Here is a 25694-nt window from a genome sequence, read left to right as displayed (position 1 = left end):
AATTGCAGCACATATTATTACTGTGTCATTGATACTGCTTCACATAACAAATGTAATTTATTTTACCAGAGAAAACCAAAGATTTCTGCATCGCGGAAACTGCAGTTGAAGGTAATGTGATTGGGTTTTTTTTACATTGGAGTAACCATGAATAATAAAATAGGAGAGTATTTTAATATATATTCAAAGATACTGAAGGTAATGTCTTACCTCTGTGTTCCTCATATTAGCGGGGAATGGGTACCTGTGTAAAACCACTACTATACAAACATTCAGCATAGATACTAAGAGGTTTTTGTAATGGTCAAAAGTTGTCCATCCCTAAAGCACAGTAAGAAACACTGGGTCTTTTTAAATAAGTGTGCTCTATCTATAAAGTTTGGCCTGGGACACAGTAGGGTTTATTCAATCAACAGTGCAAGGAACAAAGTGCAGTAACTCATAGCAACCATAGCAATTATGTCCTTTGTTTCTCCTGAATTGACATGGTCAGTGCCGGATTTCGCACAAGGCCAAACAAGGCGCGGCCTTGGGGCAGCAGGGAGTAGAAGGATAGCAGGGGTGTGGAATGCCTGTCTCCCCATGCCTGGGACATGCAGTTCCAGGCGCCGGGCGGGTAGTTGCGTTCTACATTTAGCCCTGCTTTGGGCAAGCAAAGCTAAATGTACAGCAGGGAAGCCGCCGCTTGTTTTGTACAAGTGATCTTGGCGATATCGCTGAGATCACTTGTATGCAGCCTGCAGGTCTGCCATTTTCCATGGCGGGGGGGTGAGGGGGTGCAGGTAGGGGGCGCATTGAGGAACCTGGCCTTGGGGCAGCAGAGAGAGTAAACCCGGCCCTGGATATGGTGTAACTGCAGATTTAGGCCAGCTGGGCTTACATAAGGAACAGTGCAAAGCACAAAGTTTGGTAACCTATAACAATCATCAGAATTTGCTTCACTGTAGGCACCCTGGTACATGATTTGATCCAGATTTTGCACGTTGTTCCTTTTACAGTTTCATAAGATAAGACCATTGGTTATGGCCTTCTCTAACTGAGATTAAAAAGAGAATATAAAGGGGGCGTGGCCGGAAGTGGAGGAAGATGGTCGCATTATAGAGGAGCTCTGGCACCTGCAGCAACTGCAACTTCACTTTTACCTACACCTGATTGCCGGATTTGTGTTTCCGTTTGCCCATCTTAGTCTGGCAACACAATGATTCTAGCAAGGAAAAAGTTTATTTCCAATACAAAAGCTCTACCCAACCATAATGTCCACGACAGATGGGGATTTCCTGTCGAGCTTCTGATTACCCTTAAAGGCAAAACACATGTTGTCTCTGATGTGGATGTCGGATTCCAACTCCTTCAAAAATGGGGAATAATACAGTCATGGGATACTCTCATGGATGTATCCAATTCTTGCGGAGAATCCAGCAACACTTGATTCTTCAACTTATGATAGAAGTTGCATTCCTATGTTCTTCAATTATCTACTTCAACAGCCTCTTTAGGATGACCTGTTGCCAGACTTAGGAGCCCCCTTCCACCCATGTAGTTCTGCAGTTTTGTTAAACTGCCAAAGTGCTTTATGTGGGCCCTTCCATTTTTAAGTTCCTGGTTCTGATTTTTGTTTTTTATTTGTTTTTCTCTGATGTTCCTTTTTTTCCCTTTTTTTGACTGCTCTAGGGCATTATGTTTGTTCTTATCTAAGATATCTCAGATTTCTTTCCAACACCTAATACTCACTTGTGGGAATGACACTATGCATTATACATCGATAGTCAAGGATATACCTACTGCCTTATATAAGTCCTATATCCGGAATGTCTCTTAAAATCTTATCTATCAATGCTAAGGGTCTGAACAGCCCTTTCAAGAGAAACCAACTCTGGCATGAAGCACAACAACATAGTTGCGATGTCCAAGAAACTAATTTCCATTCTGAGCTCCTGTATCCAAGCATAAACATTTCTCTCACATTTTCTGTTCCAACGCCCCTACTAAAAAGAGGGGTGTCTCTGTGGCTATCCATGATACTGTTTCTTTTACACCTTTGGACTCTATCATAGACCCCAATGGTCGATTCATAATATTGATATGTGAATTGAATTCGGCACTTCTACTTAATGTATATGTTCCTAATGCAAAACAAATATAATTTCTTAAAACCCTTTTGAGTTAAATTCATAAAGTGCAGAAGGGTTCCCTCCTTTTATGTGGAGACTTTAATATTACCCCTGAAAGTCTTATAGATGTTTCTAAAGTAACAACACCCCGTAGGCCGTCTCTATCTACATGGCTGAACAAAGAGGATCTGTGACATATGGAGGTGCTTGCATCCCTCTGATGGAGATTTTAATAGACGTGTGCACCTGCAAAAAAATTTGTTTAGTTTCGTTTTCATCCGGATTTTGCGTTATTTCGTTTTTCGGGTCCGAAAGTCAATTCGTTTCGGGATTCGGACGAAATTAATTAGCGGTAGTCTGTACGAATTTTTGTTGCAGCAAAGTGACATTAGAGGGAAAAAAATTCTTTTTTTTTTTTTTACAGTCTGCAGAAGAGGAAAAAAAAAAGCGTGAGGTTCCCCCCCAATTCATACCAGGCCCTTTAGGTCTGGTAGGAATGTTAGGAGGGTAGGAGGGACCCCCCGCCCCCCCGGGTTAATAAAACATTGTGTGGGGTTCCCCTCAAACTCCATTCCCAAAAAATTTGGGGTCCCCCCAAACATTCCTACCAGACCCTTGATCCAAGCACAGGCCTGGCAGGGCAGGAAAGGGGGGAGGACGATCAAGCGCCCCCCCCCCCTTCCTGAGCCTTACTTAGGGGAAAACTCCCCGCAAAATGACATCTCCTGCCCGAAAGTAAACAGATGAGCGGAGTGAGCCGTGATGTCACCGGGCTCGCTCCGCCCATTTCACATTGTCAGCTGTCAAATAGTATACCACATAGCATTTGTGAGCTCCCAAATGCCATTCAGGTCTGTGAGCAGAGGTGTCATAATACTTTTCATATGACATCTCTGCTCACAGACCCGAATGGCATTCGGGAACTCCCTAATGCTATGTGGTATACTATTTGACAGCTGACAATGTGAAATGGGCGGAGCGAGCCCGGTGACATCACGGCTCACTCCGCTCATCTGTTTACTTTCGGGCAGGAGATGTCATTTTGCAGCGAGTTTTCGTCCGGTTTGGGCGGTCGTCACGTGGCGGGACTTTTTTTAAATTTTGGCGGGTGTCGTGCATCGTGATTGACACTGGATTACATCGATGGAGACTTTTTTTTTTAAATAAAGGAATAGTCAAAAATGTACTGTTTTTTTCAATTAAAGAATATTTTCTAAAAGTATGGTTTGTTTACTTACTTTGAATTTTAACCCTTTAGTGAATGAGTAGGCGTACAAGTACCCCTTACTCATTCACAAGGGGGGGGCAGCATCAGCATCTTAATTAAAGGGGTAGCCTGATGCAAATGTCGGGACACTCTTGAAAAAAAATATTGGTACTCATACTCGATATCTATGCATCCCTAGTCTGCACCAATTCCCTTGCCCGCAGACCCCCACAACCACCGGGTCAGGGTTGTGGGAAAGAGGCCCTTGTCCCCATTGGCATGGGGATACCCACCTAAGGCACATGGCCTGGTAAGGCACGGGGGGCGCTCGATCGTTCCCCCCTTTATTGCCCTGCAGGGTCTGTGCTCGGATCAAATGTCTGGTAGGAATGCCCCCCTGGGGTTCCCACTTAAAATTCCTACTAGACCTAAAGGGCTTGGTATGGATTTTTGGGGGAACCCCACACACTTGTTTTTGTTTTAACTTGACCTAGCATTCCTAAAGGGTCTGGTATCAATTGGGGGGAACCTCATGCTTTTTTTTTTTCTGCAGACTAAAAAAAAAAAAAAGTATTTTTTTTCCTCTGTCACTTGCTGCAACGAAAATTCGTCCACAAACGGAAATGTGTACAGACTACCGCTCGCTAATTTCGGTATCGGAAATTTGGATTCATTTGCATGCATAAGTTCTTTCTTTCGGAAATTCGGATACATCCGAATCTCCGATTTTCCGAAAATTCGTCCGAATAACAAATCTTTACAAAATGAATCGGTCATGTCTAGATTTTACCTTTTATTCTCCCCCACACAAATCCTATTCCAGGATTGACCTTTTCCTATCTGATTACTGGCCCCTCCAATGGATCACAAATGCCTCCATATACTCTATTACTTGGTCGGACCATGCCCCTATTACTACTATTAGTATTGACCAATCATCTAATGATAATCCTTCTCCACTTTAGCGAAATAATGTATCTATATTATCAGATCCTAAACACTATCAATATATATATCCCAACATTTAAACAATTATTTCACAACTAATGCTAACCCATCTCTTAATCCATATGCGTCATTGTGTGCCCATAAGGCCTATGTTAGAGGCATCCTGATTCAACTAGGATCCAGAGAAAAGAAACCGAGGTTGCATCATTATCAATCTATTCTTGACAAAATTAAACGACTTGAAACAGCCCATAAGCGCTCTCATGACCCTTCTGTATATGAATCTCTTTATCAATCTAGACAAGAATTAAAAACTTTGTTGATTTCTAAACAAAGCCATTATATAGCCAAACTCAATATCACCTTCTACCATCAAAGTAGCAAAGCTAGAAAACTATTGGAAGCACGTATTAAACAAAGGCAGACACGTTTCAAAATATCCCTGCTTTATCATCCCACTTCCAATAGCCCTCTAAGGAAACCTAAAGATATAGTTAATGCTATTGCATCATATTACCATTTTTTGTATACCGCAATCTTAAATTAGATCGCACGACTGTCCAACCCTCTATTCCATCTATCGAGGGCTTTTTAAAATCTATTAATATTCCAACAATTTCTGCCTCCGACAATTTGACCCTTAATGCCCCTTTTACGTGTGAAGAAATTAAAAACGTTAAGTCGTTGCCTGCCCATAAGTCACCAGGTGCTGATGGTTTTTCTGGAGAATATTTTCTGGAAAATATTTCAAATTGTACTCTTAATCCCTGTTTATACTCAAGCTGCAACCTCTGGATCCTTTCCTTCAGAAATGTTAAAAGCAATTATTTGGTACCGTACCGAAACCAGGGAAGGAGCCGAATCACCCTAAAAATGTTAAACCTATTTCTCTCTTAAACACTGATGTTAAAATATTTGCGAAATGAATCGCCTATTACCTTTGACCTCTTCTATTATTCACCCAGACCATGTTGGTTTTGTGAAGGGCAGCAAGCTCCCGATGGTACAAGACGTATAGTGAATTTGATATCGTATGTACAGACGAATGCCTTCTCTGCTTCTAGCTCTAGATGCGGAGAATGCATTCGACAGGGTACATTGGGATTATATGTACTCCACTTTAACCTGTTTTGGATTGAATGGCTATATTTTATCAGCAATTAAAGTCCTCTATTCATCTCCTTCAGCACAAGTATTTTCTTCTGGCAACTTATCCTTCCCCTTATCTATATCCAACGGCACACGTCAAGGTTGTCCTCTTTCGCACATTATTTTTTCCTTAATTATAGAACAACTAGCAATAGCTATTAGATCTAGTTGTGACATCTGTGGTGTTTCGATAGGCTTCACGGAACACAAATACAGGCTACTTTCCCGTACAGTTGGGCGCACACCAATGTCCCCTATCTCAGTATTTTTCTTACACCTTCTAGCAGCACTTTGTATCAATGTTATTATGTCCCATTAATTGGATCTCTTAAATCTGAATTGGCTACCCTAAGCAAAGTTGAATTATCCTGGGCTGGAAGAATTGTTGCTTATAAAATGAGTATTCTTCCCAAAATTCTATATCTTTTCCGCACACTTCCGATACCATTACCTAATAGATTTTGCTCACATATTCAATCTGTACTAGTTGTTTTATATATGGAAAGGTAACTGTAGTAGACTTTCCCGCTCCACTCTGTGGATACTCAAACAAAATGGGGGTATTGGTCTTTCACATCTGTAAGATTATTATAGAGCCTCCTTGTTTTCCCAACTTCGAGAATGGTTCTCGATGAAAACAAACAAATTGTGGTGTGAAGTGGAGAAATGTATGGTCCCAGGCAAAGACCTGACATCTTGGCTACTAGCCAACTCAATAGACAGTAAATTACCTCTACCTGAATACCCTACCATACAAGCTTCACTATATACATGGCAATCATTAATCCGGGAACCCCCTTCCTCTAGACATCCAATTAATCTACCACTATGCTCTTATGAACGCTCTTATAAATCTAAACTTGTTGCACTCCAAAGGTTTTATTACCTTACCTCCTGTTACTGCATTGCATAATTACTTAGATGAATTGAAATATTTCCAAATCCAACACCTTCAAGCATCTGCCTCTTTTAGTGTTGAATCAGTTTTTATTAGTATTTTTAACAGGTTCCATAACATTCAGTATCAAAACTCAAGAAGGGTACAAAAAGTACAAACAAGACATCAGGCTACATGAGTATGTGCATTGAGCATTGGCATTCTGGCATGGTCACTCAAGTGTCGTTGACGAAGGCAACTTAAATTCGGTCACACAATATGTAAAGCTAAGGCATTTCTAGGTAATGTATAATTCACCATAGAAAGGAACAACACCACTATGACTATATCTACAGTATAAATCTGGTGGGTGTCACCATTGCGTGTTCAGGCATTGTAGCTCTTGTCAGCACTGCCCGGCACCCTCCCTGAACCAACATGTTAAACATCCTGATATGTTAGGAAAGTTGTAGAAAGGGAGGGGAACATAAAGAGGAAAACTAATAGAGGAGGGAAATTTGGAAGAAAGAGAGAGGGGAATGGGGGGGATTATTTTGGTCACGGTTCGTGAACTGAGGTTGTGCATCGTGATTTTGAGGCGCCCCTTTCACTCCTAGGGTATTGCTTTAGAGGTAGGACTGTAGGTCGGCGGAGGAGGAAAAGTGAATCCACATACTCCATTGGCACATGAACTTCGAAAAGGCATTAGCATCAGTTGCTATCAGTTCCTCCATAAGCATGATATCATTGACGTGGCTAACCCATTGGGAAATGGGTGGAGTACTAGATTTTTTCCAATGTAAGGTGATCACTTGCCTAGCTGCGGACAGAATATGTCTAAGTATCATGTTTTTTTTAGTTTTCCGGGAAGCCGGCAGAAGTGACAGCAATGCTACAGCTGGTGAGGGTAATAGGGTGTCTCCCTATGAATGATTGTAAATCTTGAATATTTTTTGCTCCCTACCATACAAGCTTCACTATATACATGGCAATCATTAATCTGGGAACCCCCTTCCTCTAGACATCCAATTAATCTACCACTATGCTCTTATGAACGCTCTTATAAATCTAAACTTGTTGCACTCCAAAGGTTTTATTACCTTACCTCCTGTTACTGCATTGCATAATTACTTAGATGAATTGAAATATTTCCAAATCCAACACCTTCAAGCATCTGCCTCTTTTAGTGTTGAATCAGTTTTTATTAGTATTTTTAACAGGTTCCATAACATTCAGTATCAAAACTCAAGAAGGGTACAAAAAGTACAAACAAGACATCAGGCTACATGAGTATGTGCATTGAGCATTGGCATTCTGGCATGGTCACTCATGTGTCGTTGACGAAGGCAACTTAACTTCGGTCATCAAGAAGGGTACAAAAAGTACAAACAAGACATCAGGCTACATGAGTATGTGCATTGAGCATTGGCATTCTGGCATGGTCACTCAAGTGTCGTTGACGAAGGCAACTTAAATTCGGTCACACAATATGTAAAGCTAAGGCATTTCTAGGTAATGTATAATTCACCATAGAAAGGAACAACACCACTATGACTATATCTACAGTATAAATCTGGTGGGTGTCACCATTGCGTGTTCAGGCATTGTAGCTCTTGTCAGCACTGCCCGGCACCCTCCCTGAGCCAACATGTTAAACATCCTGATATGTTAGGAAAGTTGTAGAAAGGGAGGGGAACATAAAGAGGAAAACTAATAGAGGAGGGAAATTTTTAGAGGTAGGACTGTAGGTCGGCGGAGGAGGAAAAGTGAATCCACATACTCCATTGGCACATGAACTTCGAAAAGGCATTAGCATCAGTTGCTATCAGTTCCTCCATAAGCATGATATCATTGACGTGGCTAACCCATTGGGAAATGGGTGGAGTACTAGATTTTTTCCAATGTAAGGTGATCACTTGCCTAGCTGCGGACAGAATATGTCTAAGTATCATGTTTTTTTTAGTTTTCCGGGAAGCCGGCAGAAGTGACAGCAATGCTACAGCTGGTGAGGGTAATAGGGTGTCTCCCTATGAATGATTGTAAATCTTGAATATTTTTTGCCAAAACGAGTTAATCATAGGACACGTCCACCAAATGTGGAGGTATGTGCCCCTTACCTCATTGCATCGCCAGCAGGTCTCTGGAGAAGAAGGGAAGATCCGATGTAGGGAGACCGGGTCCCTGTACCACCTGGTAAGGATTTTGTAGTTTTTTTCCTGAGCATATGAGGAGACAGATGATTTATGAGTGTAGTGATATATGGTGGACCAGTCTGAGTCCGTAAGGTCCCCGTTCAGATCGGCACACCATTTAGTTCTGTAACTCAACGGCATCTGATGAAGAACTTCCCGCAACATCCCATAGATGGCTGATATCGCGTGGCGAGCGCTCTCGTTAGAGACAAGTAAGCGTTCAAAGTCGGTCAGCGGTCTGTGTGTCTGCTCAGAAGTATGCAAGTCTGCGCAAAACCGAGACAGCTGGAGGTCCAACAGCCAGTTTACTGGGGGATCCGCAGCGATGTCCTCCGGCGTCACAAATCGGCCCCTAGGGGCATGTACAAACCCCCTAGTTGGAAGGGTCTCCATCTTTAGGGCGTCTATTTTACCGAACCATGAGATTCTCATGTTACTATATGAGTCAAAGGTGTGGCGAAGGGAGCTCAGGAGAGGTAGATAGTTCAGTTGGAAGAGGTCCGATAGTTTGGATGGTATGGAAACTCCTAGATAGGTGAGTGACCGGGTTTTCCACTGGAAGGGGAAAATGCCTCGCAGATCAGTGACAGTAGAGGGCGCAAGCGTGAGGTTTAAGGCAGTGGATTTACTCATATTGACCTTGAAGTTGCTGTATCCGCCAAATCTGCTGAATTCTTTAAGAAGCGCCAGGATACTTATATGGGGACTAGTGATATATAAGAGTAAGTCATCCGCAAATAAGGACATCTTGTGGTGAAAGGAGGGAGTTGGGATCCCTTGTATATCAGGGTTCAAGCGGATGGCTTGTGCCAAGTGTTCCATCACAATCACATAGAGCAGCGGGGATAGGGGGCAGCCCTGTCTGGTGCCATTGGAAATGGCGAACGGCTCAGAGAACGAGCCATTCACCATCACCCTGGCCGTGGGGGAGGAATACAGAGACATGATCCTAGAAATGATGGCACGTCCCAGTCCTATTTTGAAGTAGTGCCTGGTGTAGGAACCCCCAATCAACTCGGTCAAATGCATGTTCTAATGTTTTGTTTTTGAATGTGCGAAATGAGGTGTATCGTTTTGGTGGTGTTCTCCCTGGCCTCCCTCCCGGGTACAAATCCCACCGGTTCTGGGTTAATGAGGGACGGCAAGGATGGGGAAAGACGCATCGCTAAGAGTTTTGAGAACAATTTAATATCAACGTTAAGTAGAGATATTGGTCTGAAATTCTGACATAGGGATGCGTCTTTGCCCGGTTTGGGGATAACGCATATGTTCGCCTCTAACATGGTAGTGGGAAAAGGGTGTGCGTCGTCAACCGAGTTAAAGGTGCGGGTCAGAATGGGGGATACCAGTTCAGAAAGCACTTTATAGAACTGGGGCGAGTAGCCATCCGGGCCTGCACATTTGCCTGTCTTCAGGGCCTTGATAGCCGCATCTACCTCGGGTTGGGAAAATGGGGATTCTAGTGCTTGCACCACCTTAGTGTCTAAGGTCGGCAAAGCGGTCTGCGCGATGTAATCCGTTAAAGAGTCAGGGAGAGTTCCGGCTTGTCGGACTTAAGTAGGGGCGGAGAGATTGTACAATCCCAAATAATAGCGGCGTAATTCCCCAGCGATACCCGAGGTGGATTGAATTTTAGATGACTGGCGATCCAGTATAAAAGGGAGAAAGGCTCTCGGGGGCCGGGGGTGTAGCGTCCTGGAGCTCTGTAACTCGGGTGGACCGGGTTTTTTTGAGGCGAGAACCGTGTTTAATGAAAGTGCCCCGAACCACACATTTAAGAGCTTCCCATTGAATCAGCGGGTGAATGGTATCTTTGGCATGGTCAGAGACTAAATTCCTAACTGTTGCCGTAATCTCGTCTAGACACAGGGGGTCTTTTAACAGACTGTCGTTCAGCCTCCATGAGAAATGGGTATGTTGGACAGAGGGAACTCCTATAGTGAGAAACACAGGGGCATGGTCAGACCAGATGCGGAGGCCGATTTTGGCCGCACGGGTCGGGTCTAAAAGGTGCTGAGCCAGGAATACATAGTCCAGCCTACTATACGAGTTGTGAGGCGGGAAAAAATATGTATAGTCTTTGTCAGAGGCATGGAGAGCCCGCCACACGTCAGCCGGAGCTTAAATAATAAAGTTTTACATTTAGCAAGGGATGTGTGCGAGAGAGGGGACTTACCGGAGGAGGAATCCAGACAGGGCACTAGTGCGAGGTTGAAGTCTCCACCCAGGATCAGGTTAGGGCATCCGAAATTCTCCAGAGCTGTGACCAGCTGTGCAAGGAAGGTCAGTTGGTCCTGGTTTGGGAAATAGACATTAGCCAAAGTGTATACATGACCAAAAAGTTTCACTTTCAGGAAGAGGAATCTACCTAAGGGGTCAGTTTGTTGCTGCAGGATCTCAGGAAGCAGGGTGGAAGGCTATAGACACACCTTTGGACCGTGCAACAGAGTTCGTGCTAGGTGTTATTCTGGGGATGGTATCACTGCAGAAGTGAGTCTCCTGCAGGAACAAGACACCTACCTTGTGTTTATGGAAGTGGTAAAGCACCTGGCTACGTTTTTGAGGGGTGTTGAATCCCCGGACATTGAGGGTCGCTAAGGCAATATGAGGGGCTGTCATCATGGGGGTCTCAGGGTCCTCATCAATACACCGTGAGCCCCTCCTGGGTCAAGGATGGGAAGGGAAAGAGTAGGGAGGGGGGAGACAGGGGAGCGGCAGACAGAGGATAGGAAAAAGAAAAGGATACAGTAGAAAATAAGTGCAGTTCTGCCATCTAGTGGCATAGGGAGGAAGGACATTTTGGCAAACCAAATTTTGGTCCAATGAACACTTTTGACAAGTAGTCAAAATGTCAGTGAGCACACTCACTGACGGCCTAAGTGGGGGTAACATGGTAAGCACAGGGAGCACCTCCCGCTCCAGGGCATCAACGTTAAATATGAACTAGGTAGTACAAAATCACAACAGTAAGATGTATATTATAAAAGAAAAAAAAATTTAGGCACTTAATAGTAGATGCATGAAAGTCAATTCAATACAGTAACAATAATGGTAACTTTATGGACGGCAGCAGCATACGTGGTGGGTAACCACGGCAAACTTCCCACGTGGGGCTCCCGGTATCATCCGGTAAACGGCAGGGGACATCCAACCCCTGCCGAAGAACGCGTCTCGTCCGAGGCGTCTAAGGCGAAAAAGTATGGAGGTGAGTGAACCATCAGTCAGGTGTTGGAGGAGGAAGAGGCCTCTACCCGGCCGGCAGACCTGTTCGACTTTTGCTTCCACTGAGAGGCTGATACAAAACCGGGGAGGGTCGGTGTGAGTGGCCAGTCCGAGAGGGCGACCTGTGGGAGTTCCAACTTTCCCAGGAAGGAGGGGAGGTCACCCCAGGAGCGAAAGATGGCTGATTTTCCTTCGTGCACAACAATAAGTTGAAAGGGGAATCCCCAGCGGTATTTGATGTTGCGCTGGCGGAGGAGGTCGAGTAGGGGACGCAGAGCCCTGTGAAGAGTGAGTGTATGTCCCGAGAGGTCCGGCAACAGGAGTATAGAGGATCCATTGAACATGATGGCGTCCTGCGTGCGAGCAGCCCTCATGATGTCATCTTTACAGTAATCTTGAAGAAGTGGATCCTGCATATTACGTCTCTGGGACTGGATCTGTCAGGACGCCTAGCCCCCAGCGTTCTATGGATCCTGTCTATTTCTATGGGGGTGTCCCTGGGTTAATTCAGGATCTGATTGAAAAGCGCCTTTGCGGCCGCCTCCAGGTCACTGTGTTCAACAGACTCCGGTAATCCCCTGATGCGAATATTATTACGCCGATTTCTGTTTTCCTGGTCGTCCTGCTGATATATCAATTGGTGAAGAAGCACTGTATGCTCCTGCAGAGTAGTATCATGCAGTTGTACATGTGAGTGCAATTCAGCTGAGGATTGCTCTATATCTTCCAATCTAGTGCTTAAGTCCTTCTTTAAGGACATTTCCCTTCTATAAGTGTTTTCAAGGCGGGAGAAGCAGGATTCAATGTCCTTCATAGTGGGCAAGGCTTTTATGTATGCTTCCATGTCCCAACCCTCATGGGAGCTGAGTGAGGCCTGGGATATGCTCCTGGATTGCTGGGATAGCTGGGATAGTCCCCCTGGGCTCTGGGGCGAGTGTCCCTCTTTTGGCTGGCTCACCTTTTCCATGTGTGGAGCATCCGATTGTGCTGGAGAAAGCTCCGGCGGCGCCATCTTGGCTGCACGTGTGGAGGTAGAGTGAGAGGCCGCGGGCGCTGTCCGGGCGAAAAAACGGGTCAATTCCCGCGGCACGGGCCCCTTCTTAGCCTGCTTCTTGCTCCTCTTCCTCCGGTCACTCATTGCCGGTGCTCGTGGGGGAGAAAGCCGCTGCTGCCTGCTATATTATGTGCCCCTGAGCGGGAGACGAGCCGATACACGTCTCACCGCTCCATGCGCCAAGCCACGCCCCCCATCTGCCTCTTTTAAACCTATGGATTTACCTATAGCATTTTGGAAATCTCTTCATTCTGAGGGTCATAAAAGAGGTAATATTTCTAATTTATATAACTTATTGCAAAACAAGCTGTCTTTCCAAAAATTACTTGCCATGTGCAAATGGGAAGACGACATAGGCTCCATTTTCTCGGATGCACAATGGCAATCAGCATGTATAAACTCTAAACACTCCAAGTGCATCTCCCACTGGGAAGTTTCACAAAAAATAATGCTCCGTTGTTACTTAAACGCTTACTGCCTTTCAAAGATATACCCTGACCATTCTCCTCTAGGTTGGAGACACTGTGGTCAAATTGGCAATCTATTACATATATTTTGGTCATGTAAATTAATTAGAAATTTTGGGATATCCTTATTTAAATTTCTAGCCTCCTTTACCGGAATCTTAACTGTTCCTTCCCCACACAAGGCTTTACTAAGTATTGGAATTGATGTTTATCTACCCAACTTCTGTACTATTGTTATGCACATTCTTTATGCAGCACCCTCGGTTATTGCTTACCATTGGAAGATGCCTTATGCTCCCTCTCTACAGGAAATTGCTTCTCGTGTCAATAACCATGGGTTATATGAAAAAAGTATTGGCGTATAGAGCACATTACCCCAAATATTTCCATAAGGCATGGAATGCATGGTTTTCCAAGCCTTAACAATTAACACTACTGATTTAATATTTTCTCAGTTTGATAAAACATTCTGAATCTCTGGAGCTCTCAGTTTCTGTCCCTTCTCTATCCCTCAACTTTCTCCTTCTCTCCTCCCTACCTACCTTCCATCCCTCCTTTTATCCATAACCTCTCCCCTTGTTTATTTGATAGTATGTTTTACTAAGACCAATGTGTGGAATATCTATGAAGCATACTTTTGATTTGAAGAGCTGATTAGCTGATCAGCTACTTCGTTAGCTAGCCAGTGTTCTCTGCGCCCTTTCTTGGTTTCTTGAACATTTGCATTTCACAGGTTCTCCTCCTGTTTTCCAGGGCTGCATACACGCCTCTAAGCCAACTTTTTGCCCATCCGAGAGTGCTGTTTACATGTTTTTTCTGTTAGTATGAATTTACCACACTTATGCTTCATAGATCGTCCACAATGTTGAATTCTGTGTACCTAGACATATTATTATTTAGGTTAAGGTAAATAACGGCACCTTGTTCAACTTAAATATGCTTTACTATCAATGTTTTGGTCCTTTGCTTTCTCTCTTCTCCATTATACATAAAAGTTAATCAAAATCTAAAGTAAAAAAAAAAGAATATAAAATTGTGTTTATTTTGATTAAGAGTCTGATGCTTCAAATTGCCAAAAATGAGATGGAACAGGAGGAGGAAGATAGAGCTCGAGAGAAAGAGAAAGTCTTGGCCGAACGATGTGAACCACTTCAGCTTTCTGGATTGTCACTTTCTGAGCTTCAGGTAAAGAATAGTGGTAAACAATCAGAGTTGAGAGCTCTTGGTCCGGTTCTGTTAAGACAATCAGGCCAGTCCCTTGTGGTCTGTTAAACCTTTAAGTCATGCATCATATATATATATATAGATATATCTATATCTATATATATCTATATATAGATAGATATATATAGATAGATATATATAATAAAGTACCTTTAAACTATCTAGTGGGGGGGTCCCTTGTAACATTTTGAAAGTGAAAAGATCAGCAATTGCAACCCCCCCCAGAAAAAAAAAAACTGCACTTTAGCTATCTCCACACAATTTTAGACATCTGCGGAAGTACATGTTGCCTGTCACAAGTGAGTATGTCTAAAGTAGAAATACTAGCTTAGCTCCCATGAGACAATAGCTTTCTTTGTATCGTAATATGTAAGCACTACAGTACTGTCAATATATTGGTGGTTAGCACAAATACTACATAGAAATTCTTCAGAAAGTCATATCCTGACTGCATTTTGTTTTTCAAATTCTTTATTTTTTGTTCACAGACAATGGAAATTAACATAGTATACTCAGGTATAATGCTACTGTATTATGTTATAATTATAATTTAGAGCTAAAAAAAATAATAATATAGTCAATTAAGTATTTTTTCCAAAACAAGTTGTGTTGGTATCCTTAATGTAAGGTAACTGAAGCGGTAATTATTGATACTTGGGTAAGTAATTCCACTGACAGAGAAATGTTTATTCGTAAACAAGGAGAGTGGGAACGGGGAAGGTGTGAGAAAAGGAGGGCATTGTGTCTAGACTGAATTAAGTCTAGCATGGGATGGCTCAAGTGGGATGGGAGGGTAGTATAGGAAAGAGGAGCAAGGAAAGGGGGAAAAGAAAGGGAAGAGTTGGTGAGAAGAGGGAGTAGTGGGGGATAAAGGGAGGGTTGTGTGTAGAGGTGGGAAATAGTAGGAAAGTTGAGGTAGTTGTGTACAGCTTTACTCATCAGAGTAAAGGAAGCTGATTTAGTAGTGCCCTGTCTTTCTATGTGTCTGATTTGTCTATGGGGAGAGGGTTAGGTCTTCCATCTGATCAGTGGCGTAACAATCACCATAGTGACCCAAGTGGCCGCTTTGGGGCCCCGGGGCACAGGAGGGCCCGGCCAGGACGGCTCCCTGATGCCTCCATACAAGATTTTGCTATGGGGCCCTGTGATTTCTAGTTACGCCCCTGCATCTGATCCACATAGAGATGGATGGGGGGATCCAATACAGGCTTTTGAACATTTTAAGAGGTGCTTCAAGACTGATTTGTATAATGTTTTAATGAGTATGAAGTTATTGTGTAAGAGGACAGAAGAAGATAAGTGTAGGGGGTTGCAGTGAATTGTTGGGAGATTTTCCTGATGTTTGTCATGTTATCTGTCATATTAGAGTAAGACCAGAAGATATTGTGTAGTGAGCCTTTCTCCGCCTTGCACCTCCAGCACTGGTTCATGGCAAATGTGATTATTTTTAAAATTCTGGATGGGGTTTTGTTCTATCACATGCAGTGTGATATTTTGAGAGGTTTGGTAAAGCAATTCCACTGTGTGATTTCGGGTAGGTCAGAGCTTAGTGTGGGATCTGGGGATGTGTTTGTGCTCAGATACAGTTAATAAACAAGGAGATGGCTGATTGTGAAAAGTTTGAAAAAATAAGATTTGGCAGGGAATGGAGAAGATTTCAAAATCTAGAGAGGAGTGCCATTTTAAAGATATTACAAATTCCAAACCATACGAACTCTATTTTTGCAACACATGATGGACTTCAGTGTGGGGGGAGGATTCAGAGCATAAGTGACACAGATTTTTGAAAATAAATTTTTAGGTTAGCGAGTGCCCCTTAGACTCTGAGTTGTTTTGGTTGATTTGGAGAAAGTCTTCCCCCACTTGTGACACAGAGAAAGAATGGGACATCTGTGGGAGGGGAGACTATCCCCCCCCGGGTCCAGGTGCTAACAACTGAGGAAGTCTGTCAGCCAATTTTCCACACCTGGAATGTGCATGGTAGTTTGGGCTGGAACACAGTGGCGTAACAACCAGGGGTACTCTTGCTTGTTTGTAGGTGACCAAATACTTATTTTCCACCATAATTTGCAAATAAATTTGTTCCAAATCAGCCGATGTGATTTGTCTGGATTTGTTTTCTCATTTTGCCTCTCATAGTTGAGGTCTACCTATGATGCCAATTACAGGCCTCTCTCATCTTTTTAAGTGGGAGAACTTGCACAATTGGTGGCTGACTAAATACTTTTTTGCCCCACTGTAGTTCCCTTTGGCAACCACTTCGGTCCTTACCCCCGATATGTCCAGTATGCTTCCGAGTCTTTAAATTCCAACCACTTCCCCCATGTTTTAAGATATGCCCCGTAATTATCTTTTTTCATTGTAACCATCTCTTCCAGTAGACTAGTGGCCCCTATCTTGGTCAGCCACTCATCACTGGAAGGGATTTTGGGTGTCCCCCAATACCGCGGGATCAGGGACTTGGCCGCATTTTGCATATGGGGTATTAGAGATTTTTTGTAAACCTTGACTGAGTCCGTTGTATGATGGAATAAGAACACCCACGGGTCCATTGGTAATTGTACCTCACATATGTGTCCTATAATGTCCTTCACCCTTTCCCAATAAGGTTTTATCTTGGGGCAGTCCCCCCATATATGCGCAAAGGATCCCACCCCTCCACATTCCCTCCAGCAGCCGTCTTCATTTGAAGGGTGCACCCTTTGCAATATCTGGGGAACCTGGTACCACCGTCTTAACAGTTTATAGTTTACTTCCATTGTTCTAGCATCTACAGTTGTGCTAGTAGCTAGTGTTAATATTTTCTTCACCTCTTCCTGTGTGAGTGTATAGTTAAATTCCCGTTCCCAGTTCCTTAAATATTTTGGGATACTATCATTTTCTTTTTTGATAATTGCTTTATATATTTTTGATAGGCAGTGTTGAGGTGATTGTTTAGCTCCCATAATCGACTCAAATACGGTCAAGTCCCCCCCTATTCTCAAAGGTTTGGGTAAGGTTTGGAAAAAAAGTTTTAATTGTTGATGTCTCCACCAATCCAGGGGGTAGCTTCCCCATTCCTCTCTTAGCTCCTGTAAGGAGCTGATCCTTGCCCCCGACAAGATGTCTAACACTTTTAGTTGAGGGCGCTTGCTCCAGTTTAGAAAGGCCTTGTCGGCTTTGCCCGGCGGGAAGTAATCATTCCCCAGTAATGGGATGAGAATTGAGTTGTACTTCCATCTACGGCACATCCAATCCCATGTCCACAACGTTGACATGGTCAGAGGCGCTGCATCTACCGACAGCTGTCTCTTTGTCATTGGTATCCAATTTATTCCCGCCAGGTCCACTCCACCAAGTGCCATCTCCAGCCGTACCCAGCCTTTCTGTCCTGACCCAAACGTCCAGTCTACCAGTCTATTCAACTGAGCCGCTATATGATAGGACCTGAAATCCGGCAGGGCCACTCCTCCGTCTTGTCTCTGCCTGCTCAGGGTATTCCTTGCTAGTCTGGGTTTCCTATTCTGCCATATATATCTAGATATAACCTTCTGTAGGGTCTGGCAAAAGATCCTAGGGATTTCAATCGGTATCATCTGGAATACAAATAGCACTTTAGGCAGGATCATCATTTTTACCGCGTTAATTCTTCCTAACCATGACAGTTTACGCAGTCCAAAAGTTGCTAAATCTGCTTTAATTGAGTTCAGGATCGGTATTATTATTATTATTATACAGGATTTATATAGCGCCAATAGTTTGCACAGCGCTTTACAATATAAGGAAGACATTACAGTCACAATACAATTTAAGACAAGATGGTAAGGAGGGCCCTGCCCGTGAGGGCTTACAATAGTTGAAGGGTGCACCCTTTGCAATATCTGGGGAACCTGGTACCACCGTCTTAACAGTTTATAGTTTACTTCCATTGTTCTAGCATCTACAGTTGTGCTAGTAGCTAGTGTTAATATTTTCTTCACCTCTTCCTGTGTGAGTGTATAGTTAAATTCCCGTTCCCATATATAGTTAACTTTATATAGCTCCGTAATTCTGGGAGTTAAATTGATTCCCAGGTATTTAAGCCTATCCCCCTTCCATCGGAAAGGGAAATATGAAGTTAGCGCCTGTCTCAGTTAAATTTAGGATCTCTGATTTGTCTAAGTTGATTTTAAAGTTTGAGAGGTCTCCATGTTCCTTTAAATCCCTCAGCACTTGGGGGAGCGTTGTTCTAGGATATTTTACATATAGCAAGATGTCATCAGCGTAGGTGGCTACTTTAAATTCCCCCGCCTGTGTCGCTATCCCCTGGATATTTTGATTCAGGCGGATAGTAGCAAGCAGGGGTTCCAGTGCCAAGGCAAAAAGTAGGGGTGAGAGCGGGCATCCCTGCCGTGTTCCGTTGTATAATTTTAATTCCTGTGACAGGGAGCCATTAATTCTCACACTTGTCGTTGGATTGGCATATAATGCAGTTATCCAGTGCAGCATCCTCTTCCTCAGTCCCAGCGTGGTTAATGCGCTAAACATAAAGCTCCAGTCTACCCTGTCAAAAGCTTTTTCAGCATCTATTGACAGGAGTAGAGCTGGCACACCCTGCCTTCTTGCCGTGTGGATAAGCAAGGTCGTTTTAATAGCGTTGTCTCTTGCTTCTCTACCCGGTATGAATCCCACCTGGTCTACATGTATCCAGGTTGGGATAAAGGGGCGGAGTCTATATGCCAGTATTTTTGCATAAATCTTAGTGTCTGCATTCATAAGGGAGATAGGGCGGTAGCTTGCACATAAGCTTGGATCTGTTCCTGCCTTCTCAATCACTGTGATATTTGCTTTCTGGGTGCATTTTGGAATTTTCCCCTATCGAGTTTACATAAGCGAAAAAATGCTGCTTTAAGAGGTCTTGGAACCTCTTATAATATAACAACGTGTATCCGTCAGGCCCGGGACTCTTGCCTGGCGGAGTCGAGGCTATGACCCTTTTAAATTCCTCTGGGGTAATGTCTGTTTCTAACGCGTTTAATAAGTCCCCTTCTGTCATTGGAAGCCTTGCCTGCATTAGATATTTTTTAATTTTTTCTAGTTTTTCTGCCCCCTCCGTCAGTGTGTCCTGTTCTCCCGGCTTCTTTAGTTGGTATAGCTTCTGATAGAAGTCATGAAAGGTCTCGGCTATCTCAGTGGTAGAGTGTACCATCTTACCTTTATTATTTTTAATTTTAGCTATGTATGTGAGAGATTGTTAAGTTTTAAGCGCCTGCGCCAAAAATTTACTTGGTTTATTCCCGAATTCGTAAAATTTCCTATTTATTACATTGAATGCCCGTTTAGTTTCTGCTTCCAGGACTACTTTTAGTTGCTCTCTTTTTGACGTTAATTCCCTAAGTGATCCAGAGTCTAGCATTGATTTGTGCGTTCTTTCCAGATGTTTAATTGATTCCAGTAGTTCTTGTATGACACGCCCCCTTTCTTTCTTACGGTTGGCCCCTATTGCAACCAACTTACCTCTGAGTACCACCTTATGTGCCTCTCATACCGTTACCGGTGACATTCCCTCCGTATTATTCTCTTGAAAGTAATTCTCCAGAAGCACCCCAATTTCCTGAACCACTGCCTGATAATGTAACAAGAGTCGTTCAGTTTCCAGTTACCGTATATACTCGAGTATAAGCCGACCCGCATATAAGCCGAGGTACCTAATTTTACCACAAAGAACTGGGAAAAAATATTGACTCGAGTATAAGCCTAGGGTGGGAAATGAGGCAGCTACTGGTAAATGTACAAAATGAAGATAGATACCAATAAAATTACATGAATATTTATTTCAAAGAAAAACAATAACCTAGCTCTGTAAGTGGAAAAGGGGGTCAACATTAACAATATGGTATCAAAAATACCGTAACTTTAAAAGTACAACAACCTTAGCTCAATCAGCAACCAAGCTAACACACAAGAGCTAAAATCCTTCAAAACTGGAGTTCTCCTCCTCATCATCTGTATGTCCAAACAGAGCTTCAGCTGGTGTGAGGTGTTTTTAGCTGAGGGAAACTTGCAGATGGCAACTCCCTCTCCACATATACCATTCCCCCGACACAGAGGATAAAATATTTCCACAATCCCTGGGCAGATCCTGCTTCCATAAGGATTTTATCCTTTCCATTCAGGCCCCTTACCTTATCTCTTCTCATCAGCCTGCACCGAGCCGCGCGTCTGCCTCCGGACCCGCCCCCTGCCCACAGCACAGTGACAAGCCAATCACTGGCAGTCACTGTGCAGCCAACAAGCCTATGTATGTGCGCTGTTCATCGCACATACATAGAGCTTTCAGAACTCAGAAATTGACACGAGATACTTTGATGATGAATTTACAGCGCAGTCCATAACAATAACACCTCCTGACAGATACGACAACCTGGATGCCTTAGAACCTGACCAGCGTACTCACTTTCCTCAGTTCTCGAGACGCTGACTCGAGTATAAGCCGAGGGGGCATTTTTCAGCACAAAAAATGTGCTGAAAAAAACTCGGCATATACTCGAGTATATACGTCATACATAGAGCTTTCAGAACTCAGAAATTGACACGAGATACTTTGATGATGAATTTACAGCGCAGTCCATAACAATAACACCTCCTGACAGATACGACAACCTGGATGCCTTAGAACCTGACCAGCGTACTCACTTTCCTCAGTTCTCGAGACGCTGACTCGAGCATAAGCCGAGGGGGCATTTTTCAGCACAAAAAATGTGCTGAAAAACTCGGCTTATACTCGAGTATATACGGTATATTGTTTCCCCCACGATATATTATTTTTCAATGTTAATTCTACAGGGGCATGGTCTGAAATCGTCATGGGGAGAATATTTGCAGATTCTGCCGACTCAATTGCCACATGATCCAACATTATCCAGTCCAATCTGGAGTATGATCTATTCAACTGGGAGTAATATGTAAAATCCCGCTCGGCTGGATGGAGGATTCGCCATATCTCTACCAGTTGGTATTTGGACATTGCCCTTTTCAGGCGGGTCAAGTGTGTACTAGGGTTCCGTGCCCTTCCCGACAAAGTATATAACATTGGGTCGAGGCATAAATTAAAATCCCCTGCTATCACCACCCCGACCCAATGTTAGATACTTTGTCGGCAGTGCACAATTGGGAGTGCACTTTTATTGCCATAGTATTACTGAAGCTAATAGCTACCCCTTTGGATCGTTTATTATTCGAGAGACTGTAATCCATTGCAAGTAGTTTCTAGAGCGTAAATATGAGGCAGATTTGTAAGAAAAGTGCGTCTCTTGCAAAAAAACCACATCTGCCCCATATCTTTTCATTTCCGCCAAGATCTGGTGTCTTTTAATTGGTCCCTCCCTTTTCTACCCTCTTTTCACCTACAAATTGGCAATCTATGGGCCCTCCCCATGGGGCTAACTCCCGCATGTGCCCCAAACCTAATGCGGGTGTGAAACTGTGCAAAATAACAGACCTGAACATATAAAAATAAAAAACAGTAATAAACATCCCCACCCCTCCTCCCCCCAAACCGTTTGTCATTTCCCCATTTCAAAAGTGCTACTAGAAAACAGTACATTGGAGTATTATACCTTACACTAGTCCCACATATATTCCATAAACAAACACAGAAACATGTTAAACATTTTTTCAGTGACCTTCTACCTCCTGCAATAGACGGTGCACCGTGAACGATACCACCCTCTGTATACCACTACAAAAAAAAAAGGGAGACACAAAGAAAACAAGGAGAAGAGCAAGGAGGTTCTCTATTTGTACCCCCTAGCTAACACCCCTGCCCACACCTAGTCTCCTTCCTATAACCCCCTCCTTTTTTTGCCTTGTTTGCCCAGGTTGTTGCCAATGTTGGTCTAACTCCGTCCTTGGTATCCGCATATGTTCTAGCCACCCCGGCAACTCTGGAGGCGTAATGTCCATTTTTTCACAGAACTCCGCTAGATCTTTCGGGTGCCGCAAGGTTGCTGTTCTACCATCGTGCGTTGCGATGAGGCACGCTGGGAACCCCCATCTATATGTAATTTGCCTACTAATTAAGACCTGGGTCAGAGGTTTAAGCGCTCTCCTGCGCACCAGAGTCTCTGGTGCCAAGTCCACATATGTCTGGATTTTGACCCCACTCACAACCATCTCTGATGCGTTTTTCATGCTTTCCATAATTTGTGCTTTATCCGCATAGTAATGAAACCGTACTTTTACATCCCTTGCTATGGGGCGCCTTATTCTGTGAATTCTATCAAAAATTATCTCTGTAGTCCTAGGGCGTTTAATCATGTCATTAAAAGTCTCTCTGATTGTATCTGACAATTCCTGATCTCCAAAAGTTTCAGGGATACCTCTGAGTCTCAGATTCTTCTGTCGATTTCTATTTTCCTTATCTTCAGCCTTGTATGCTATCATTCTCATACCCTTCTCCATGTACCTGCACTGGTCCTGCAGTTCCTGGATCGCTTTAGTGTGCACATCTAGCCTTTCTTCCGTGTCCTCTACCCTTTTTAATACTTGGGTCATCTCAGTTCTAATTATGGTCAAGTCTGCTTTAATTGAGGCTTCCATGTGTCCCAGTAACTTAGTAAGGTCTCCTTTTGTGCGTAGGGATTGGGCTAATGTGTGTAGCGATAGTGGAGTACCTTGATGGGAATCGTCCGAGGTCCCCGAAAATGCTGGTGAGCTGAGTCGTCCATCCATGTCTCCTGCTGTCCGGTCTCCGCGGTGTCCTGGAGACGGCGCTTCGTCAGCTGACTGTGCAACCTCTCCTCCTTCCCGTGCGCCGCGTCCCTGTGACATTGGTTCCGGTGCCCAGAGCCGTCTGATTGCTCCTGCTCGGGGAGTTTTCGTGGCGTCTTTCTTCTGGGCTCTCTTGCCCCCCATCGCTCAATCGTGAGTACTGGCTCCTCGCTCCCGTCACCGCCGCCAAGTCAAAGTACCGGATCAGCATGCCGGCTTAATCGGCAACAGTGCTCTGCTATTGTGGGTTCCTATTCACCCGGCTTGGGAGGGGGCACGTGGATGTCTCAGCTACTCACAGCTCAGCGCCATCTTGAGCAGGCTCCACCTCCCAACTCTTAGTATTGTGCAAGATTTTTTTCTTTGAGAGAGTGGTACTGATTCCGCTGTCATCAGTGGCCACTCTGTGCTGTGTGTGGGTTCCTGCTTCTGAGGTTGCAGGTGACGTCGCCAGCGCTGCTTCCCAGGCTTTTTGGTTTTCGGTCAGCACAGAAGATGCAGCGGCTGCACTTTGAAACAGACTAATTTCTCTAGGGGTGGTAAACGGGATGGGACCCCCTTCATCCCTGGTGAGCTGGGGCAGTGAGGACCCTGTTAAGGGGACCGGTGCTGATGCAGTGGGCACTACAGGTGGGCTGTGTGACATGTGAAGGAGTTAATCTCTCTCCCGGGTCAGGCTCTACTTTTCCCACCTGTAAATATTTGTAGACCCCTACTTCACTCTCAGGTTCTGCTTTGGGGGAATCAGGGACCCTGAGTTTTTTTCTATGGAAACTCTTTTGTTTCGGGAATGTTTTTGTTACACATTTGGAGCAAGTTTTTACTAAGGCTGGGTTCACACCTAGGCGTATTGAATATGTGCGTTTGCCACGCGTTTTCGCGTCACGCGTTTTTACCGCGATTCGCGGTAAAAAAACGTGCGACAAACGCCCGTTTCTGAGGGCTACTTGGCTGTATCCCAATGGAAACGCGAGACCAAAACGCCCCAAAGAAGTACATGTACTTCTTTGGGTGTAGGCCGTTTTGTATCGCGTTCGGACGGGCGGAAATACGGTGAAATAAGGTGTGAACCAGACCCATTGAATACAATGGGATTTAATGTTTGAGCGTTTTGTAGAGCGTTCGTCGAGCGTTGAACGCGCTACAAAGCGTTCAGGTGTGAACCAGGCCTAAAAGGGAGAGTGAAAAGTGCTACCCACAGTCGCCGTCACCCTCAGATTCATCTACAAAAGAAGGTTTTCTCTGGGATTCCTGCATCTTCTGGGAAATGTGAGGGGGCAACAGATCAACCTCACTCGCTAGTGATGATGAAACCTTTTCATCTATTTCGCAAGAGAAAGTAGTGGTCTCTGCACTTATTCATTCGGTTTGCATGACTTTTAAGAAGGCCAGCATGGTATCCTAGTGGTTAGCAGAGGTCTTGGCTTGTCTTGGCTGGTTCAAAACCCAGCCAAGACTCTAACTGCATGGAGTTTGCTTATATTGAAGTCTCTGTTGATGCGTCTTTGGAATCTCTGATTCCATTTGGTACAAATAAGTCTAAACGTTTGACTAAGACTTTATTCACAAAGAGCTTTTCTTTGCGTTATCCTTTAAAGAATTTTCTGTTTAAAAAAAAAAAATGTATTTCTCCTCCTATTGTAGACTCACCAGTGTCCAGGCTGAATAAGACTACTGTGATTCCAGTCAAGGAATCTCCTTCTTTCAAAGATCCAACAGGTAGGAAAGCAGAATCAGTAGCGAGCACGATGTATACAGTTGCTGGATCAGCCTTATGTCCTGTTATGGCCACAGTCTCTGTATCCCAAACGCTCACAGAATGACCAAAAAGTTTGCATCAGGAACTGGACCTCTAATTTCCAGAATTTATTTTTTGGCTGTCATTCTTCACCATATATTGTGGCTGACCAGACTGTGACGGACCACACCGCTGGAACCCGAATTCCAGTGTCCTCAGCCCAAACCTGCCTAATTAGTGGACGGGTACTAATATATTAGGACAGAGTATTTTGACAAGTACAAGTACTTGTCAAAATGCCCTGTATCGGGCCCGATTATGATGCTAGCATTGATATCTGGACATCCCTACTTACGGATGTACCTTATAAAGGGGGATCAATGTTTAGGGCAACGCTGGACGATAAAATAAAAAATATCTAGTGAGGTAACTGTTAAACTGTAATAAAAATGTAACTAAGGTAAGGTACCTAGGCGTAAACAAGGCCCTCCCTTTTAGCCTCAAAAACATATTTTTCATCCTGAATGATCCTCAGATAAAAGTCTGGTAAGTCCATCTTCTCCAGTGGTCTGGGCAAACTAAGTCTTCCAAGTTCGCTGAGAAGACTTCTCCTGCACGGGAGCTTTCCCCCATCTGCCCAGCTGAAGTGGGGGGACACTTATTTCTCTTGATGGACTTGGGCTTGTCTCAAATGTCAGACAGCTGGGTTTGCAAAGTGGCTTTATCGGGATACAAAATAGAGTTTAATACTACTCCTCTAGCTTGACATAAATCA

The 25694-nt window shown here is 43.9% G+C and overlaps 1 protein-coding gene across 1 annotated transcript in view; it reads left to right on the top strand.

Annotated features, from left to right (window-relative positions):
* The window catches only part of TNNI3 (troponin I3, cardiac type), a 59277-nt gene that overhangs the window by 7017 nt on the left and 26566 nt on the right, over positions 1-25694 (top strand). Inside the window, exons 3-4 of the mRNA XM_018566087.1 lie at positions 70-111; positions 14281-14412. Coding sequence (XP_018421589.1) covers positions 70-111; positions 14281-14412 — 174 coding nt within the window. The remainder of the gene's footprint in view (positions 1-69; positions 112-14280; positions 14413-25694) is intronic.

This window comes from Nanorana parkeri, unplaced genomic scaffold (genome assembly GCF_000935625.1).
Source record: "Nanorana parkeri isolate BGI_ZX_2015 unplaced genomic scaffold, ASM93562v1 scaffold915, whole genome shotgun sequence".
In the NCBI taxonomy this organism is placed as follows: domain Eukaryota; kingdom Metazoa; phylum Chordata; class Amphibia; order Anura; family Dicroglossidae; genus Nanorana; species Nanorana parkeri.
Note: the sequence above shows the minus strand (reverse complement) of the source record. Positions and strands in the feature narration are given on the sequence as shown.